This window comes from Moschus berezovskii, chromosome 4 (assembly GCF_049115385.1).
Source record: "Moschus berezovskii isolate FMDL1 chromosome 4, NW_MosBer_1.0, whole genome shotgun sequence".
Classification (NCBI taxonomy): domain Eukaryota; kingdom Metazoa; phylum Chordata; class Mammalia; order Artiodactyla; family Moschidae; genus Moschus; species Moschus berezovskii.
Genome location: NC_142463.1, coordinates 73,769,896 through 73,792,094, shown reverse-complemented (window position 1 = coordinate 73,792,094; position 22,199 = coordinate 73,769,896). Strand labels below are relative to the sequence as shown.

General features: G+C 41.1%; 1 protein-coding gene across 1 annotated transcript; it reads right to left on the bottom strand.

Moving 5' to 3' along the window:
• Positions 1-1,543: 1,543 nt before the first annotated feature.
• Positions 1,544-12,635, bottom strand: RWDD3 (RWD domain containing 3). Its single transcript, XM_055403127.2, has 4 exons — positions 12,497-12,635; positions 4,299-4,786; positions 1,962-2,077; positions 1,544-1,863 (listed from the first exon to the last, which is right to left on the bottom strand). Exons 1-4 carry the CDS (start codon positions 12,579-12,581, stop codon positions 1,749-1,751), a joined length of 804 nt encoding a protein of 267 aa, XP_055259102.2. The 5' UTR covers positions 12,582-12,635; the 3' UTR covers positions 1,544-1,748.
• Positions 12,636-22,199: the final 9,564 nt, after the last annotated feature.

The window sequence follows — 22,199 nt, the reverse complement described above, 5'->3', positions numbered from 1 at the left end:
CAGACACACACACACACACTAATAATAGTAACTGATGGAACTTAACTTGCCATAGGCACTCAGCTCCGTCTCCCCTCACTCCACACGGGCACACCCACCTTCCTATATTCTGCTCTGTTCTCCTGGGGTTAGGATATTCAGACTACATTTCCCAGACTCCTTTTTGACAACTGGATTCCTGTCAAGTTTGGTCAATAGGAAGCACTGCTGAGAAGTCAGTGATAGCACAGGTCCCAGCACCGTGATATCTGTTGGCAGTGGTTTCGGGGCAACAGCGGTAGAGTGATTCTGAACTCCAACAGACCATAGACAGTACCTGTCAGTAATCTTAGCTCTGGTCCAGGCAGTACCATTTGAGCAGATCTAGGATCGACTACAACACCCTCCAATAGTGCAGCGGTGGGAACAGACTCCTAGCAGTTTCTGAACTCTGAGAATACTGCTGCTGCTGCTAAGTCACTTCAGTCATGTCCGACTCTGTGTGACCCCACAGACGGAAGCCCACCAGGCTCCCCCGTCCACCACCTACATTTACCAGTTATCCAGGAAAAAACATCACCAACACCCTAGAATGAGATAAAATGAACCAAAAATCCCCTCATTAAAGCAGTCCCATAGAATGATCAACAGGTAGGTCCAATTTAATTACAAGGGTATCTGAAAATGAGACAATCAGATTGAACTGCCACAGTCAGAGCAGCATGCTCAAGAAGCACTACTGGGCGTGCCACCATCTCCTTATTTATCTCTCCCATCAGTTATAATTTATAATGACATCACTGCAGATTACAATGAAAGAGTTTTCTTCCATCACTTGGCCCCTTATTTCAAAGCACAGGTGGATTCATGAACACAAATATCCTTCCTTAAACATAAATGCCTGTCTATACTTTTGGAACAGATTTTAACACAAGCTTTTATTTTATTCCTGCTCTCCTTATATCAAATACATTTTGAGATTATCAGACTTTACCAAATTTTGCATCAGAAATTTAAAAAATCTCCATATAATTTCCTCCCTCTGGTTACTCAAGTTCATTTTGTGTAAAACATTTCTTCCCTTGTAAAACTAGACTGTAAATTTTTCAAAAAAGAATTTTCTTTTAAATTGACTCTTCAGTCCTATAACTAGTAAGCACCATGCTATTCAGGGAGCCCAAAGAAAGCAATTGTAAATCAAATCAAGTTCTATAGAACTTCTTTGGTTTGTATTTAAACTAACTATTTATTCAATTCCACAAAGAAATCAGTGTTATATTTTTCTTAACATTCAACTTAAAACATTAGACATAATAAGCTGAATGAGGGAAAATCATTATCAAATGCTAAAAATATAAACATGAAAAAAGTAAACATGAAAACAAATCTCTTTTTAAAAATTCATTTAATTACAAGAAAATTAGCCAGCAAATTGCACAGTTCCAAACAAATCCTCTGTATAAACACAAGGGCTCATTTACCATCATCTTTTTATATTTATCTCTGAAATAACATTCCATCTATTGAACTCAGTTTCTACTGGCAAAATTAGAATACATGGGTATTTTTACTGTTTAATATTCCATAAGCAGAATTGTCTTTTGTCCTGAAGTTATGATGGTGTCTGTCATTCTGCTTCAGAGAAACTCTAAAATTGTTCCCTTATGAGTTTCAATTAGCCACTCTCAAAATCCAATGAAAAAAGAAAACAAAACAACAACAACAAAAAAAAACACTGTAGTTTCACCAAAAGATTCCTGTCCTCAACTTCATTTTACCAGTCTAAGTACAAATTCAGAGAAAAGCTTCTTAAGTCCTGTAGTTTCAAATTCCTTTTGTAACTCATCCAACGATGAATACTCTTTGACTTCAAATGCCAGAAACCTGCATTATACAAGAGAAACTCATGAATATGCCTAAATTTGTCAGAGTATAATTATCGATTCAGTTGCTTTTCCATCTGCAATAGTACTAAATTATACCTTTTGTGTTCTGTCTGTACTTTTGTTTCAAACAGTACACTAATCATTTTCTCTTTGCATTTCTTTCCACTTGAGTCCACATCCACTTTGCAGGTTTTCTGAAGAATCAGGTACTCCTAAATGATAAAACAGTATGTTAAATACATATCTTACTCTGAAACTCAAAGTCTTAAAGGAGAAATAATCTGCTGGCCTGTTTGCATGCTGACAGAGTACTCGCTTTCTGAATCAACCAGTAAAAGAGTTATACAGTGTTTCTATGTACTTGGAAGCATAACATGTTGGTGAATGCTGGAGTAAAGAAGGTTCTAATCCAACTGCTGCTGCTAAGTCACTTCAGTCGTGTCCGACTCTGTGTGACCCCATAGACGGAAGCCCACCAGGCTCCCCCGTCCCTGGGATTCCCCAGGCAAGAACACTGGAGTGGGTTGCCATTTCCTTCTCCAATGTGTGAAAGTGAAAAGTGAAAGTGAAGTCGCTTAGTCGCGTCCGACTCTTCGAGGCCCCATGGACTGCAGCCCACCAGGCTCCTCCGTCCATGAGATTTTCTAGGCAACAGTACTGGAGTGGCTTGCCATTGCCTTCTCCACCTACACAGGCTTAAATGTAGACTAGTCAGCCTACTAGAGCTGATTCTGGGGTTAGTTACCTAAACCCTCTGTGCCTCAGAAACCTACTCCATAAAATGCTTGCTCTTAACAGCTACCTTATAGGGAAGCTGTGATGGTTAAATGAGCTAATACATGCCTGGCACAACAGCACTTAACACAGCACCAGCCACTGCCATTATTACAGTACTATTACTACTTCAAGGTCAGAGTGAAGTTAATAGGCACACAGCACCAAACTTTCCAAGTTGATGGAATCCATAAATATGTACCTGTAATTCTCAATCTTGATAAACAATCTTTAAAATGTTAACAGAGATATTTACATTAAATGGCATTTTAGGGAAAGTTAATAAAAAAGAAAGAACTATTTTAAAAAGTTCTCTGCATTAGCACAGGTCTAGCCATATGATTAAATATATATTCATTAATTGATGGATCCAATCAGAGTAAAAACATCTGCAAAACAGCTCTACTTATCCTAATATGCCTGAGCTGGCTTAAAGAAACATCTGAGCCCTTTGGGGAAGTATGAGCAAAAAATTATGAGCATTCATTTAGTCAGTCAGTATTTTACCCAAAAGAGTCCAGCTTTATAGATATGCTATGAGTGAGTGAGTGATAGTCGCTCAGTCATGTCTGACTCTTTGCGACCCCATGGACTGTAGCCTGCCAGGATCCTCTGTCCAAGGAATTCTCCAGTCAAGGATACTGGAATGGTTGCCATGTATATACATCACCTTAAAATATGTGGTTCCTTGGTCAGACCCCAACCCAAGATCTGTATTAAATCTGAAAATGCTTTGTACCTATACACTGTAACCTAGCACTACTCTGGTTAACTGAGGTTATCAATTATCAAGTTTTGTGTTAAGAGCCCATCATGAAAAAGCTATGTAATCCTACAAATTTGTAGTAACCCTACAAATCTTTAAGACAATAAGTTATGAAAGACAAATCTGTTTTAAATGAATTCCACTGTAATTATTCTTGACCCAACCCATTTGAAAGCATAAAACCTATTAAGTGATTTGTCACACTTTTTAGATTTAACATATAGTAAGCAGTTTTCCTTGTCTGGTCCCACATAAAGCAGGTTAGATGTGGACAGAATGAGAACTTGAAAAATCTGAAGAAGATGATGATTTTGAAAGCAGCTGCTGAGACAAGTCAGGTGGAAAGTAAAAGTTAAGGAGGAGATGACAAGCTGACAGCCCTAATGATTCTACTTCCACTCACACTAAATCCTGGTTAAGAGGGACCAGAGCCTCTTTCCAGGTACTAAAGATACCAAATTCAAGCATCAGAATGTATCTTTAACTGCCAAATTAAAATTTTGCAGGCTTACCCACAAATACATACATTGCTATGTGCTTAACCAAGGAAAGAAATACAAATAGGCACAAAATTAGTGCAAATTTATAAAGTTTAGGCTCAAAGCGAATTACAGAAACATTTGTGTACCATAGAGATTTCGTTTTTAATAACCTATCACTTTCATTAAGTGGCATGATTTTTAAAACATAATCTTCTACTTATTCTTCAAGCTTTACAAGTCTGTAGTTGTAATTAGAAGTTACAGATAGTCTTTAAAAAAGAAAATAAAGATCTATTAACATGGTAAGAGTGCACGCAGAAACATCCTAATGATTCATCTGTCCCATTGTTACAAAACACCATTTTAGCAGAAAATAGCCAAATTCACATTCAACATCAAACTTTTTGGCACCTTGATGTCATTTCTGTCTCCCTGCAGTAAAATCAGTATGATTTTACCCATGAACATCAGTCTTCCTGTCAGCCTTAAATCAGAAGCCCACTTCTCCACAGTTTTGACATATTTAGCCTTCGCTCTCATGTGATCTAAATGCAAAAGAGTCATCCACAACCCATCATCCACAGTCATGCTTGCTGCAGAAGAGCAATTTTCACCGCCACCTCCTGCTTCTGGGCACTTGAGGATGTGCCTGAGGTTTTGTTGAATCCAGAGAACCAGCTCATGAACCATAGGTTCCAACAAAAGGGTCTCTGCTTGCTCCAGTAACTTCTCCTTCACGATTTCACACTGGGCCCTGGTCAAGTGCTTGGAGTTCACCACAATACCAGGCAGACAGGACGGGTAACTGAGCGGTAAGTGGAATACCAACTGCAAGGGTATATCCGTATCTGTAAATCCTTCCGCCTTCGTGAGTATTCTGAACACAGCCCCATCTGTCTCTGGAAAGCATCCAAAAATAATGATTAGTTGAACCTAATTCAATTTGAATGGAACACAAACAAGAGAAAATTTTGGTTTCAGATGTCAATTTATTTTTCCTATGAAAACTAAGTTATTTTATGAAGAGACACATCACACTAAGAAAGCCATGATTTACAGGTGTTTTCTTTCAGTCATATATACATATACACATTCATAGACTCATGCTCAACCAGCACCCAGGATTTCACTGGCTTTTACAATTGCTATTATCATCCTCTTTTATTTAGATCACCAGAAAGGTTTCTCCTTATATGATTTTGTTTCCACCCAGACTTAGTTGCTAATTCTGGAAATTCCTAATAAACTCATACAAACCTTCCAAGAAACAGTATCGTGTATTTATAATCAGGAATTAGCTTAAAAGCTATACACTAAATCCAATGAAAATCATGTTGCAGTGAGTCCAAGCAGAAGCACATACTGGATCCCGTGTGGTGGTTGTAAGGGTACAGAGAACGTCACGACCGTGCATACACAGTAACTGCCTGGACCCGCTTTTTCTCACTTCAATGTATTATTATCAGTGTAACCTGAAGGCAGCGAGAGGAACTAAAATGGGGCGGCCATCAGTTTAGCCGTTTTCTGGCTCCACGAGGAGGGGGCAAGGGGAAGGTACACACAGGATACAAGATGAAACGCTCTGCTCTCTTTCAGATTTGCTCCACTTCACCCCTCTGATGTGTTCCACACCACTTCACCCCACTTTCACAAGCTGATAAAATGTCAGGCTGATTCATTCTGCAGGGGCACACACACAGGCAGAAGCACACAGATCAGAAGAGAACAGAACAGGACTGGGTGCCGAGGAGGCTCTTTGAAGTTAACTTGCCTTCGTCTACCCTACTTCTATCTCAACAGCCCTTGTTTCATTCTCCTTCACAAGACAGGCAGTCAGATCATTCTCATTTTCATACCTGGATTGCTGCTCAACAGCCTTGACAATGGAAACCCGAATGTATCCCGATTTTAAAGAACTGAACAGAACATTAAAATGGCTCTCTAGCCATCTGATTCCATTTATTCAGAAGCCATGGTTATGGACATTGATTTATACAGGACCAAACACATCCATTACACAAGGTTTTTCTTTAGTAATATCTTCAGTATCAGAGACAAAGTACTGCTGTTTTAGGACACTACTCCAAAACTCAGGCAGTAGCCATTATAAAGATCATATTAAAATGATACAACTTAAATTTGTATTATGCAAGAAAAATGTGACTGCATAAAGAAAAATTTTCCAAACAACTTAGTGCATTCCCCTAAAATCCACAACCAGATTCTCAAAATCTTTCTTTCTTCTATCCTGCTGCTGCTGCTAAGTCACTTTAGTCGTGTCCGACTCTGTGTGACCCCATAGACGGAAGCCCACCAGGCTCCCCCGTCCCTGGGATTCTCCAGGCAAGAACACTGGAGTGGGTTGCCATTTCCTTCTCCAATGCATGAAAGTGAAAAGTGAAAGTGAAGTCGCTCAGTCGTGTCCGACCCTTAGCAACCCCACGGATTGCAGCCTACCAGGCTCCTCCATCCATGGGATTTTCCAGGCAAGAGTACTGGAGTGGCTTGCCATTGCCTTCTCCGATCCTGCTACTTCTCCTTTTTTTAAAAAAAAAAACATATATATATATATTTTATTATTAAAGTAGGCTCCCTGGATGTCAGTAAGATCATTACATTTCACTTGGTAAAATGGGTATTATAAATACACCAACAGACAACATGTAACCACTAGACTAAATAAACCCTCTAGAAATCATCTAGAGGGTCCACTTTCCCTCTCAAGGGGGAGACATAATTTTTAAAGCTCTTCATTCATCATTTAACAAATAGGCACAGGAAACATAAGTGACTAGGGTTCGATCCCTGGGTTGGGAAGATCCTTTGGAGGAGTAAATGGCAACTGACTCAAGTATTCTTTTTTTTTAATTCATCTATTGAAAATACTTTTTTTAATTGAAGGATAATTGCTTTACAGAATTGTGCTGATTTCTGACAAACATCAACATGCATCAGCCTTAAGTATACATACATCCCCTCCCTCTGGAACCTCCCTTCCACCTTCCTCCCCATCCCACCCCTCTAGGTTGTTACAGAGCCCCGGATTGAGTTCCCTGAGACATACAGCAAATTCCCACTGGCTCTCTATCTTACATATGGTAACGTAAGTTTCCATGTTACTCTCTCCATACATCCTACCCTCTCCTTCCTCCCCACGCCCCCTCGCCTATCCCCATGTCCATAGGTCTGTTCTCTATGTCAATTATTCTTGCCTGGAGAATTCCACAGACAGAGAAGCCTGGCGGGCTACAATCCATAGGGTTACAAAAGAGTTGGACACAACTTAGCAACTACACAACAAGTCAGCAAATAGAAAAGCAATGAGAGAAAATCCTGACTTTAGCTTTGGAAATTGTGAAATTATTAGTTATGTTTAGACGGAAAAGTACTTTAATTCTATCAAGAATTGGAAAGGACTAACAACCTTCCTACTTGGTTTTCTCTATGATTCCTTCCACAAACACACACACACACACACACACAGGAGTTGCAAACTGAAATTACACAAAATGACGCTATCTCTGTAAGAACATGAAAATCCCAATAACATAACCCCAATACTGCTGATATTTAATGCAGTAGTAAAATTGTACCTTCTTTTAAAACTCATTTTCTCCCTAAAACTCTAGAAGCATGGATATTACCCTTCCTTTCTCATCTGCTTTGGTTTGTACAAGCAATTAAACTGGCTCTTTTTGCCTCGGAAATTTTCATGTAATCACATATACTGTCAGTCTTATTTGGGCTATTTTTCCATAAAAAAGAAAACAAGGTTGTTCCTATCTACTTTACGTTTATTGAACAGGTTAGAAACAGAGTGATTAACAGAAAAATAATGGTGTTCTATATCTTACTGCTAATCTCTGGCCTTCCCTGGCACCAAGACACTGTGGTTATTAAGTTCAACTCACAAACTCATCATTCTCAATAAACATCTATGCCACAGAAAACTTATGCCTGCCCTAGGAATCTACAATTTTCATAAGTTCCAAGAATATTTTCATCTAAAGATCCTAGCAAAAGATTTAAGAGGCAAGAGCCTCTGATTAAAGTTCACACACCTATTCCCTAGTTTGGATTTTTTTTAAATAAGTCTTTATGCCTTAAAATAAGTGTATCAATTTCATAACCAAAATAGGGGTTTCAAACCTTATTCTTCCTTACAAGTAAATGAAAGAAAGTATGTTCCTATCTACACTCCAAACAACAGAAATTCAAACTAGAGAAATAGAAATAAATCCCAAATTCCATACCATTATTTTTAAGAAGTCACCCTACATACACACAACAGAAATTCAATAAATACTCTACAATAACAGAAGTCAGTGGAAAACGTAAACAAATTTAAGAGGATGAATTCTTCAAGATTCATTTAGAGCCTATTAGGAAATCACTGCATCATGACTGCATCATTGCAATCACTGCATCATTGAATCATAGCATCACTGACTGGAAGGACATGAGCTTGAGCAAGCTCCAGGAGTTGGTGATGGACAGGGAAGCCTGGAGTGCTGCAGTGCAAAGAGTCGGACACGACTGAGCAACTGAACAAATCATTTATATACCACATACAACTGGCTTTCCCTATACTTCTTTTTTTTTTTTTTTTTGCAGTATTTACATGTCCTCAGGGTAAGACTTTGTTCAGAAAATTACCAAAAGGTCCCCAACAGCCTCTCTTACTTTATTGTACAGGATTTTTTCCCTCTTGCTCCCAGATGCCTCCCCACAAGTATACATCCACCAGTGCTGCAGCTGGATTGTTATATATATATTAAAAGAAAAAAAAAAAACTAAGAATAAGTGAAGTTCAAAGTGGCAATCCCTCCTTTATAAGTGAAGTTCAAGGCTGAATTGGTTTTAGAGGTGACCTCAGTACCAACAATCAGCAGGGAACAGGGCTGAGCAGATTTAGAGGGGTCAGTGGGTGACAGTAATGATTCATTTTGCAGGGAGGTCCAATGCAGTCTGAACATTAGTGTTAGCAGAACACAAAAATTTACTCTGAAGCTACCGTGCAAACATATCATATGATATTGAGTCTTACACCCTCCCATTTTACAACATGCTTATCTGTAAGATGATTTCCAAAAACACAATTCAATGTATAATGAACACTGACTGTGGTGATATACTCTCTGTGACCTCCGATTACCTCATCAAGAAAATGAAGATCTGTAACATCACCAGTCTCACCTACTTCACCGGTACCCACATGGCCAGGCACACACGTTACCCTCATAACTATTCTGAACGTAAGCTGGACCACACCTGATTCTTTGCTCTGGGCGTTCGTCTTGCTCTCTTTTTCTGGACAAGTGTTATCCTTGCTCTCTAAGAACTATTTTCCTGTTGCAGCAACTCATCTCTATTAAGGAGCATGATGCACTGCAAGAGTCCGTACACTCAAGCCTAGTGGTTACTGAATCAGCCTGAGCATCTGTTATCTTCTCTATAAAATAAAAAGCACCCCTCATCAGGACTAATGACAAGCCTGGTAGATTTAACAATGTTTCCTCCTTTAGATGTGTCTGTGCTGTATGTTTAGTCACTCAATTGTGTCCAACTCTTTGCGACCCCATGGAGCCTGCCAGGCTTCCCTGTCCATGGGGATTCTCCAGGCAAGAATACTGGAATGGGTTGCCATGCCCTCCTCCAGGGGATCTTCTCAACCCAGGGATCGAACCCAGGTCTCCCACATTGCAGGCAGATTCTTTACCAACTGAGCCACCAGGAAAGCCTAGATTTGTCCAGTTTCCATGAAAAAAAAAGTTAGGGTTCTAACTGACTTTAAATTTCACTGACACATCTTTTAAATGTCTTTCAGGATTCTCTGTCACTGTTTTCCCAGTATCTGAGAATAATTCCTTGTCAATTCATTTGCTTAATCACAGCTTACCTATCTTTCTTTTGAATAAAGTTGTTCAAATTGCCCATTCTTCTCTACCATTTGTTCTCTCAGATATACAAGAGATTATGTATATATGCATAAATACTTCTTGAAAAATAAGCAAAAAATAAAAAATCTTGAAACAAAAAAATACCTCTCATCAAATAAGATGCATTTAAAGTATCAGGTATATGGCAGGCAACCCCATTAAACCTGGCACTTTGTCTGACTGCATTGCACAGGGAGCAGCAGAATGCCCCTGACTTAGTCTACCCATGGCATGCCCTAGTAGGCAGGTGTTGGAGCTTTCAGAATTTACACCCATAAGAGAAAGCTACAGCTGATGCCTCTTACAATGAACTTACTAAACCCTCACAAAGAGGCCACAGTGTATGTAGGTCCCCTGAAATTCTCAGCACAAATTAGTCCAGCCAAAAGAATGCAATTATTGAGACTCTTCAATCTTATGACCTTAATAGATGACCCCTGGGTTGGCAGCCTGAGCCTTCCTGGGCTACCTCCTACCAGAAGCGCAGTCCTACCAATGTTAACCTGATTTCAAGGGCAACAAAGAGAAGCTTATTTGAGGGGAAGGCCAGGAAGGAATTGACGGTACTCAGAATGTTCTGGTGTTAAGCTTATATCCTCCAATCCAAGCTGACAGTGACCACGAGAGTGGTAGCCAGCATCCCACTGGATGTTTACTGTGGTCTATGAAAGAAGTTCTTACTTACCCTTAATTCCCAGTTGTGAACATCAAACATTCCTATTTCAACCACTGAATTGTTTTATTCTCCAATGAACCTTTCAGCAACAAAATGTCCTAAGTTGTTACACTGAATTCTTTTATAATTCAATTACTTACTGATGCCAGAACACTGAATTAAATTAATTAGGAGGCATGGCTTGAAGTCATGCTCAATTTAACAGCAGATAAAGGGTCCACAGTGTTCTTTGTATCAAAAAATTGCTCCCTTTCTTTCTGTGCTTACTTTTTTCGGTTTTCTCTGAACCATCAGCAGTGTCATATGTTCAACCATGTACTGAGGATGCAGACCACTATCACTCCATCCTCTTTCAGGTGTAATGGTAAATCATAGGTTCATTTTCCCAGGATATTCCCAGGTGAGCCATGATAAAGGAATTAAAGAAAACTAATGATATCCTCAAATAGCCTGCCTCAAGTAGAAGTAATGAAGTAATTATCAATAAAGACAGTAGTAAAGGCAGCAAGTAAGATGATAAAGAATAACAAATGCTATCCAATCAGAAGATAGGTGACAAAAAAAAAAAAAAAAACCACTAAAAGTGAGTACATCTTCTCATGATTTTAAACGTTGTTTCAGAAAGCTGCAAGACAGACTAGGCATTGAAAAGAAAGCAGCTTCACCACATAAACTGGTTCACGATGCCCAGAACACAACAGTGCTAAATGAACGTGTACAGACTGGTGAACAAGAGAAAAAAACGAAAAGGAGGCAACCCGGGCTCCGTGGTTGAATAACACATCACATGACACGAGGAATAGATCCTAACCCTGGATAGCTTTCTCACAACACCCAGACATTTTAGACTACCTTCCTAAAGGTCAATCAATTTATGGTCAGAAAGACAATTTTAATAGCAGCTGAAACATGACAGAAGTTTAAATCTCATGCCAAAAAATTTACATAATGTATTTGAAAGCTAAGAGAAAATTGAAAATCATCTGCCTCACTGCACTTTTTCATAAACTGAAGTTTTGTTTTTTCCTTAACAGAAGCTACAGACAGGTACAGAGAGTAAGTTTTCACTATTATGAAAATAAAGCCAGAAGAACCGTTCTAAACTGTAAGCTCCGGGGACAGTGTCTTTGAAACCTTGCGTTTTCAGGGACTCAAATGTGAGAGGAACAATTAATGCGCCCCAAGAGCCTGTAATTGACAACCACCTTAAAGCGAACTAGAAAAAGCTGAAGAAAATCCAACTGAGAGCGCTCTGAGTGAGCGCTGGTTGAATTCAAAAACTCACTCAACAGTTATTTACTATGAATACCTACCACGTGCCTGGCACTGACCTAGGTGCCTGCAGTTTTACGATTACAAAACAGGCAAGGTCCTGCCTTCTTGCAACATTGAGTTAAACTTCAGTGGGTGCCCTGATGGGGAAGTTGGCTTTAAACTAGGGGTGTCAGGAGAGACCTCTTTTTAAGATGAGATCTGAAGAATAAATTCAGGACAGCCAGGGAAAGCCTGGGGGGCCGCTGTCCAGGAGGGCGCAGCTGGTAGCCCTCGGCAAGCTGAGCAGTGACCAGGCCAATCAGGGGGTGAAACGCGGGCGCGAGTATGTTTGAAGGGGGTGTACAGGCGAGTGGCGGGGGGGAACGGGAGAATGGGGGGAATCAAGGAATGGGGGGCGAGTGGAACGGGCGAGTGAGGGTGAGCCGCGAGAGCAGCGGGAGAGACGGAGCAGCGGACGCAGGGGCGCGGGAAGCAGGCCCCGGCCGACGGGCCGCGCGAGCCTGAGCGATGCGTTCTCGGCTGACCGCAGAGCAGCGGGCAGGGCGCTCCGCTATTCGCGCTCTTAGGGTCGCCGCGCTCCGCGCCGGCCCCCGCACACGCGCCGCCCCGGCGCCGGCCACGCCATCGGTCAGCCACCCCGGCCCCACGGGTGCGCTCGGGGCGCGGAGCCCGGCCGAGGCGGTGGCGAGCCCGGGCCCCTCGGGCGCGGAGGTAGTCACCTGAGAGACTCAGCACTTCCCACTCGTCAGGCCCGCAGAAAATCGCTGCCAGGGCCGAGAGCTCCTCCCGCACCGGCTCCGCCATGGCCGCGCCGCCCCGCACGCTCGGCACCGCCCCTTCCGCCGCCGCGGCCGCCCCGGCCGTCCCAGGACGGCGCGGCCGGGCGGCCACCGGGGGGCGCTCCGCGCGCGGGATGCCTCCGGACGCCCCGCGCGCGGGCTCCGGCTCTGCGACCGCCGCGCGAGGACTCACGCAGTTCCGGGGACTTCTCTCCGAGGGTGGAGGCCCTGCGGTCCGAGGCGGGGTGTCTGCCAGAGGCCGCCGTGCAGCTCACCCGCTGCTTTTCTAACAGAGGGAAGCCGCCTAGCAAAGCCGGAAATTCTCTAACTTTAGTCCGGGCTTTGGACACTAGCCATTCCCTCCCAGACTTGTCCTTGAAGGGAACTTGGAGGTTACGAAAAAAAACTAAGCAGGGAAGTGACCAGAAGAGGTCAGCCCCTGTCTGGCTCAGAAGTGAACTAGCTGTTAGAGACACTGCAGTTAACAGATCCGAGGAGATCCTCCGCGCTCACGGAGGTACGAGAGACCCAGGCGATCTGGGACACCCAGAAAACCTCCGGGGCAGTAACAACCTCCAGATGCTGAGCGGTAACTGGCACTCAGACTCTAGACCAAAACCGGATTCCTCTTTCTCTTTCTCCTAATGATGCTTCCGAAGGGGAGAGTTGGACCTGCCAGCTCTGGCAGTCTAAGGATGTTACTGGGGTGGCCTGGACCCTTGCGGGGGGCATGTGTACCCAGATGCTGGGAGCAGTGTCATAACATTCCTATTTGTCTCTGGCTTCACAGGGTTCCCTGGTGGCTCAGTGGTAAAGAAACCCACCTGCCAACGCAGGAGACCCAGGTTCAGTCCCTGGGTGGGGAAGATCCCCTGGAGAAGGAAATGGCCACCCACCCCCGTATTCTTGCCTGGGAAATCCCATGGACAAAGGATGCCTAGCCGCTACAGTCCATGGGGTCTCAAAAGAGTTAGACACGGCTTAGCATGTAAACAATAGCAAACAAACAAATCACAGGGGACAGCCCTGCTGAAATTGGCAAGTGAAACTCCTGGGCCTTTGAGGGTACAATCAAGTATGTAAATGTGGCAAATGCTAGCTTTTCAGCATTACTCATTTTGTGATCTTCGATTGATACAAAGCAATGTGATTCTTGAAGCTTAATAATGAAATGATCATCCTTAAACTCCACTCAAATCTACGAATGTTCAGGTACCAACAGGGTAACAGAATTATCAATCCATTCTGTTTCAACGCTGGTTTTGTGAACAAGATTACAATGATTCTGTGTGATAGTTTTTTCAGCATGCTTGACTTGTCCTTTTGTTTGTCAAGTAGCAATTTAAAATTTTGCAGACCCAAAAAGTAGCTGGTCTGGTTCACAGAGGTCCCACGTTTTTTGTTTGTATTAGAAATAACATTTTGTGAGATAAATCAGGGAATTTAGATGGCTACACAGTGACTCCTATCATTGACCTATGGATGTCAGGGAAACAGGGCTGATTTAAAGACTGAGTTCATATTACCATCATTAACATCCTTCCCACTCCAACTAAGGGGTCTTAAAAAGGAAAAGATACTGGCTTCTGAGAACAGAAAGGAAGTTTAACAAGATAAACTGCAGGAGAAATGCCTTTCAGAGGATGCCAGTGGGGTTTTAGTGACCCCAAGTAATTAAGAGCACTGCTGTGTATATAACTGGAAAGACAAAGGTTTATTTAAATGCATAATTATCTCTGATGTGGCCAATTTGTTTAATAATAATAACTCCTTTGAGTTATTTCCAAAGTAGCAGCAGTTCAGTAGGTTCAGTAGCTGCTAAAGGGTTTGGTGAGCTAAAGGATAAATTTTTAATTTAAAACATCATTAAATTATTTTTAATTTTAGCTTGAAATCCAATGTTAGTATTAAAAGTGGTAGGAAAATATTAATTTATTTGACTATAATCGACAAAAACTCAAGTAGTTCATACCTTATTTTTAATTTCCTGAATTCAATATAAGTGATATCAGTCAAATAATATTAACAGCAAGACTACAGCTGTCAGAAATATTCGGAGGCATCCCTGAAGCCTGTTGTCACAAGGTGTCCGTGAAATTGATGTAAGAATGCATCAATCTATGTAAAATTTTCTTGTCAATAGGTTTCTTCTTTGCTTTTCCTTTCTCCGTTGATTTCTTAACCTGCTTCTCTTACTCCATTTAGCATGTTTAAATAAAACAGGAGTCGATGTGCATGTCTTTTAAATTGACAGTATCCTCAGGCCCTGAAGTCCTATGAATAAGTTTCTACTCTCTGACATTTGGAAGTAATCATCACAGAGAAAGCATAATGTCAGCTTGATATTTCTCACACTGTGAAAATACCAGCTACATGTCAAATATCTGAAGCCTACCTTAATGCAGTAAATTTTCTCAGATTCATATGCTACTGAAAATTCTAAATATTTAAACGTGCAATGATATCTAGACATGTGGATAAATGTCTAGTCAGAGCATGATCTCTTTCTCTCCTTCTCTGCTCCTCTGCCCCCAACAATGTCTGTTTTCCTAGAACAATGTTGTTTATATATGCAACTTTCCTAAATAGTTGCTTTCCCAAGACCAAAAGAGAAGCTATAAATAAATCTCTCACCTCCAGTTAAAACCACTAGCCCAAGAGAAAGAGTTCTTAAACTTTCCTGGGGAAACCTTTCTATTCACTTTATCATGTGTAGTATATAGACTGGAATTTTAAGTCAAATTAAGGTAGGAGACAGATGGGCCCCTGGGCTGGACAGCTGGTGTTTGTCAATTGGAGTAAAATTGAAGCTTTGTTCTCACCCAGACTCTCAGGGGACAATGCTAGTGGCAAAAGCTATGAAGTAGAGATAAGGTACCCATTCCTAAGGTCAAGGAAGACTTCCCTGTCTGCACATGCGCAGGAAGGCTTCTGGGAGGTCAAAAAGGGAGGGAGTCCAACCCCATATTAAGTGTGAAGATGCACCCACAGGCCTCTCTGGGGGGAATCAACTTAATAAAAAGTTGCACGTGCATATTGGGGAGGGTCCTAGGACCCTAATTCTGACTCCTAATTCTGAAGTGAATGGGCGTGTAATAAGGAAAATGATCATATTAAGACTATGAGGCAAGTAAAAATGCTTTCAAGAACCACTAAAAGGTAAAGAACAAAAGAGGCATTAAATGCAAACTTGCTGAGTGAACCTGAACTCCAGTAAGTTGCGCTACCGGCTCTGTCTAAAGGCTTTCTGTATTTACTTACTTCAGAAGTACTCATAAGTTACTTCATAGTTCTTGGGCACTGTTGGTCTGGCTTGACAAGCTGAGTATTAAAACACAGAGATGAAAGCAGCAAGCCTTTGCTCTCCTCAGTTTTGAGTCTAGACAGGTAAACCCTGCGTGCAACAATTACACGTTCTTTCATCGTGCTGAGGTAACAAGAATTGCCACATTCCCTGATTCGTGTGAAGTTCACTGTCATGGTTTGGTGACCGTGAAGGGCAGCTGTGGAGCACGTACCTCCCACAATTTCCCAGAGGACAAATATGTCTGTAATGCTCAGGAACATAGTAGGCTTCCAAAAGTGCATCAAGTCAGTGGTGTTGATTGGCCATAGTTCTTTTTGTTCTGTTACCATGTACGAGTCACAAATTTATTTTTCACCCAGAAAACAAAAGCAAATAGAATGTGTTCAGTTCAGTCGCTCAGTCGTGTCCGACTCTCCGCGACCCCATGAATCACAGCACACCAGGCCTCCCTGTCCATCACCAACTATTTACACTGTAATCATACCCTTCTGTAGAATGATCTGCCTCCACCTTGTCCAAATAATCTGTACTCCCTCAAAAAAATTGGTTACATTCTGCCTGTGAGAAATTGCTTGATTCTCACACAGGAGCGATATCAAAACTTACATCTTGCCTTGTAAGAAAACATCCCCATGACCCAGGTCCACTGACATAAAAGTTCAATGCCTTATCAATGCTATAAAAAGAAGTCTTCAGTTTCATTAGAGTTTTAGACTTTGTCTAACACCCAAGAGTTAATTTTAGTTACTACTGTAAGTGCATTTTTTTATTCATTATTTGAGTTAGTGTGTATTACTAGTCTAACCAGCTTCTATTATCTGGATTGGCTAGGGGGGGTCGGTGCTTGGGAATATGTGAATTTTATAAAACTCCTTTTCTCCAAACTTGTAAAGGAATTATAAATGAGTCAGTGCTGCCATCTTGCAAAATAGATTCTCAGTGGTTGAAAGTTAAAAGAAAGAGTATATCAAAGAATCAAAACTGTGACTGAGAAACTTACATCTGAATTTCCTGATAAGAAAAAATGTGGGGGCTCCACAGGCTGAAAATGTATTAGAGAGGCGAAAGGGAGGAAAAAAGGAAGGGGGAGGGGCAGAGAGGCGCACTAGGAAGATCAACACTTCAGAAGGCTGTGTGAAAGGATGATTTTCATGAAGTGAAGGAAGTCATAGGTTTAAAGTTTGGCTTTATTTCTAGAAGATTTATTTACCAGATTTTTATGCATAGAGAGTCCTAGAACTTTATTTATTAATAATATGAGGTCTAGGTTTGCTTCAAAATAATTTAGGAAGGGGGAAGAAGCCGGAGTATGGATGGGGCTGACGTGACCAGAGGTTAGTAATTGATGAGATGGAGTTGTGGGTACAGAAGGATTTGGCATACTGTTCTATTTTCATGTATTTTATAATTTTTATAATAAAATTTCATTTTTATATTATTGGTAGATAATCTATCAAGATACTTGAAATTTGCATAATAATTAAGAAATAAAAAAAAGGGAAAATAGGAGGGAAGAGAAAAGAAGAAAAAAAAGCAGGGCCAAGTAGAAAGAACTGAGTTGGTGAAGGCCATTAAGAAAGAAGAGAACAGGTTCTCTAGTGATAGATTCAACAAATGGATGACTTACAATTTGTTCAGGTGAGAAAAGCATAGAATCTAACATTTCAGTGCCTTTCACAAGATACAAGAGGTTTACTCTTTGACATTCAAGCAGAGGGAGACAGGCAGAGCTGTGGGCTCCTCAGTGTAAGCCTCCAAACTCCTGTTTTGTGGTTTGGATCCCATTGGTCATTCCATGGTCCAGGGTGGCCACCAGAGCCCCAACCACCAAGTCCACTCAGGAGAGTGGGGCTCAGGCCATTGGCTGGAATTTAGTCCCATGACTGCTACCAGCTAAAAGGGGGACCAGGAAATGTCATTTCTGGGAGGCCATGTACCCAACGAAAGGTAGAGGAAGAAGTGAAGTATTATTGTTATCATTTCTTTCTCATTATGGACAAAGGGAATCAGCCCTGGGAGATAGCTGGCAGTCCCCACATGAAGTTGAGTTCTGGCCAAAAGGTGAGGTGGTCACATACCATGAATCTGTGGAGCTCACCTTCCCCCACCCCTCAACCCCCACTACCCTTTACTGTTTGTCACACTGTCCCATCTTATTTTTCCCATGTCATTTACCACTACCTGAAATCTCGTTTATTTGCTGACCTGCAACTTGTGATTGCCCCACAGAGAGCAGGGTCTGCCTCCCCCTGAGTACCACCAGATGGATTCATATGTCCAGAGTGTTGAGGACACACAGGCCCCTAGAGGGTCTGATGGGGTCTGTGGCTCACAAGCTGAGACTTTCTGGGAGGAGCAGGGCAACTCAAAATGACATGAAGGAAGGCAGGGGCGAGCGGCTCTGGTGTTCCTATGGTTAAGGGGTGGGGCCGGCTTGGAGTCCTCTGCACCAGGCGGGTTTCTGCAGTCTCAACAAGGGAGGGAATGTCCACACTTTCCCAGAGGTGGAACAGAGGGCGTGGGCTGGGGTGGGGACAGGACTTGAAAGCTGTAGGCAGTCACACATCAAAAACAGAGTCAGACGCACTTACTGTCTGTCTCCACTGCTGCTGCTGCTGCTGCTGCTGCTGCTAAGTCGCTTCAGTCGTGTCCAACTCTGTGCGACCCCATAGATGGCAGCCAACCAGGCTCCGCCGTCCCTGGGATTCTCCAGGCAAGAACACTGGAGTGGGTTGCCATTTCCTTCTCCAATGTGTGAAAGTGAAAAGTGAAAGTGAAGTCCCTCAGTCGTGTCCGACTAGTAGCGACCCCATGGACTGCAGCCTACCTAACTCCCATGACACCAGGGCCCTATCAGTCTTGTTCACCTCAGTATCTTCCATGTCTAAAACAGTACCTGGCAAATTAGGAATTCAATAACATTTGCTAATATAAATAAACTCACTGCAAAGTTTATAAACTCTTCATAACCGCTCTTATTCAATAGAATTATGGAGCACCTACTATATGCTAGTGCCTTGATGAGGTCTCAGGCATTCCATGACTAAGTAAGACATATCATTACCCTCCAGGAGTGCCAACTCCAGTCTGGGAGAGGCATCTGCTTTTCCTGGGATGGGGTGATGAGTGTCCTGCCAGGTGAACAGAGGGTTATCAGGGGCAGGCCAGGAAAAACATGATTTGGCCATGGTATTAGAGTTCTGCCATCACAGGGCAAGGGGAAGAGGAGGAAAACTGCAGGCAGAGATGGCTGGAGGTAGATCTCTGCTTTCATTCTTGACAAGTATTTATTGAACACCTTACTATGTGCCAAGTATCACAATGGATACTGGGGAATCTGTGGTAGGAGTGAAATGAGGGAGACAGGTCTTGAAAGATCACACTTTTGGTAATGGGTAGTCCGTTGAAATCATGGGAGTAGATACAATTGCCTGCCTGCGTTTCAAGAATTTCACAATGAAGGTGATGTATGTCCCAGCAATCGGACCAGAGAAGCACTGGTTGGCCGGTTTCTAACACAATCTGCCTCAGAACAAAAGTCACTTTGTGGTAGAGTCTCTGTATTTCCCTTTTGTTTTTGCTTATTTGTTTTACTCTGTGTTTAGTGAGGAGAAAAATCAAGCTGAGAAAACAGGAAAAAAATTTTTTTTGTGGCACTGTTACCACTTGGAAGGGTCTCTTTATCTCTGTCTCTCTCCTTAGGAATATAAAAACTATCTGAGAATAAAAGGCTAGGCTAGGGTACGTTATCTGTGGTTGTTTCAGATAAAATCTTGCTATATTTATGCGATTCTTATTGCCCTTTGAAACAGGTTGGTCAGAAATTAGTTCACGATAACTTCATTAAAAGCTTTTAGAGGGAACATTATACTTCTAGTAGAAGCATAGCAAGGATTCCTACTATTGGGGTCATATTACCAAATACTTTGTTCTTAGCGCCTTGTCCATTTTTAGAAAATACTTTCCCACCTCTTTGCCTGGGAATGCTTATTCATTCTTCAGCTCTGAATCCCACCCATGCCTCCTCCTGAGGCTGAGTTGAGGACTCCCTTCTATTTCCCCACCATCTACAATATTCACAGACCTGTCAGGCCGTATTATGTCAATAGTTGCTCATGAGTCTGTGATCCTGGGAGAGTGTGATTTTCATGAGAGGAGGGGTGTTTTATTCCATCTTTGAAGGTATCTGTGACTCTTGGCACAGTGACTAGAATACCAAAAGCACTCGTATTTGTAGAATAAATCAAAAATGAGTGAATGTGGAACTTTCCTGTTGGCCCAGTGGTTAAAAATCTGCCTGCAGCCAAAAATACAAATAAATAAACTTTTTTTTTAATGAATGAATGCATGGTTGTAGCATCAAAGTAAATAGACTGTGCTTTGCTTTACTTGTTACCTCCACCCCAATTCCCACCAGGTTTTTTTCACCCTTGAGTATATTTATATATATCAACATCAAACAAGTAGATTACTATCCATGTCTTTACCTGTGAATAACATTCAGAGGAATGAAGAAAGCACAAACGGACAAAGGAAAACAGGGGATTACTCCTAATGAAGTCCCACAGTTTCATACAGACAGTAACTTTTAAAGTGGAATAGTAGTCCACAGTTATTATTTTACTTGACTATATCATGAACAAAGAAAAATGAATTTTAAAGTAATTATTATAGCTAATACACAATACTAAGTCAGTCATGTGGTAAGTAAACCTACATAGTGAAAAAGTCCCAAACTGAAATGAGACACCACATAGTATCTGATCCAGTCTGGCTAGAAAGTGATCATATTTCCACCTGAATTTGTGACTAGGGTATATCTTTTATTTATTCTTCATGTTAATATTAATCATTTTAAAAATAAAAAGGTCACTTGAAGATAGGGTATTATATAAAACAATGTAGCCACAGTAATTAATTTGAAGTTTTGACACAAATTTTTGACTGTGTAACTCATGATCACTTATGAAGATTCCCTTCTTTTTTCTTTTTCTAATACTCCAATATGATGTTAACTCATGATTTAAGTTAAAAGATAGATTATGTTGAAAGGGACAGGAGGATTGATTGGAGAGAGGCCCAGGGAACTTTTTGTCAAGATAGAAACATTTCTTTTCTTGATTGGGGTGGTATTTACATGAGTTTATGCCATTTAACTATACCTTTAAGAACTATGCATTTTATTTTATGTATAGTGCGTCAATTTTTTTAAAAGAGTATTTCGAGGAAAGAAAGTTTATAAAATTTTATAAGTTTTTTTTTTTTTTCTGAATTTGAGCTATGCTCTCAACTTGAAAATTGAAGGGAATTATTCTTTTAAAAAACCCTGAAACCTTGCTGTTGCTTGATTTTTAAGTATAACAACAAATTTAGGCAAGAAAAAAGTTGCAGTTTTCAAATGTCTTCAAATGACACTGACTTGTCTATCTGTGAGTAGGCTGTTAATAAAAATGTAGAAAACCATCCCTTAACCCATGGCAACTTGTTTTTAGCCTAAAAGCTCAGCCACCCATTGTCTGTTGATTTTTTTTAAATGTGATTGTTACAAGTACACCTCATTTTATACAGTCTAAAGAGTGGTTATTCAAAAATGTCAATGTACTCAATGAATTCTCTATATAAATAATTTTAGGATGAGTTTTTTGCTAAGTGAGGAACTTGTAATGATGTAGACCATCTACCATTTGTACAACTGTTCTGAGATGCCCTTATTTTTTACATTTTAATCATCTCTGAAATCAAAACATTTTACACCATGGACAGCACCTTCTGTTGGCCATTGGCCAGGCAGCAGACAAGCCTTATGTAGCTTGCACATGCATAAATTTGGTTATTTTCCTTGGACTTGATTTCTGGTGGAGATATGAATGTAGCAGTATCAAAATTTGCAGAATGTCAGAAAAGGTATTAGCAACTTGGAAAAAGTCTAGAATTCTAATATTAGGGGAGCATCTTTTTTTATTTTTTAAAGAAACGCTGTCTCACTGAAGGTTTTGTTTGAACAAAGGATGACATATGTGGAAAAACAGACACCAATGCCTCTGGGTTGATAAATGATACACAGTTGACAGACACAAAATGTGAGTTGCTCTAGGACTGCTTGAGTTATTTTGGTTATATCTTCCTGTTTATATGTGCACAAGAGTGATACTTGATTATGTACACCTATATAACTCTAGAAAAAACTTCTGTAGGGATTGTAAAATAGAAACTTCAAGTAATAAAAAAGTGGGCCATAATAGATTGGCAGCATATTTCTTTTTGCAGCAGTACATAAAATAATGACTCATAATTAATGGCATCTTAGAATCTATTAAAGCTGATCTTTGCACTTTT

Excerpts from the sequence above, each read along its gene's own strand:
- RWDD3 (XM_055403127.2), bottom strand. The coding sequence starts at position 12,581 with ATGGCGGAGCCGGTGCGGGAGGAGCTCTCGGCCCTGGCAGCGATTTTC. Across the intron at positions 4,787-12,496 it reads GGAAGTGCTGAGTCTCTCAG|AGACAGATGGGGCTGTGTTC; the intron begins GTGACTACCTCC and ends GATGCTTTCCAG. Across the intron at positions 2,078-4,298 it reads GAGACAGAAATGACATCAAG|GAGTACCTGATTCTTCAGAA; the intron begins GTGCCAAAAAGT and ends TTTATCATTTAG.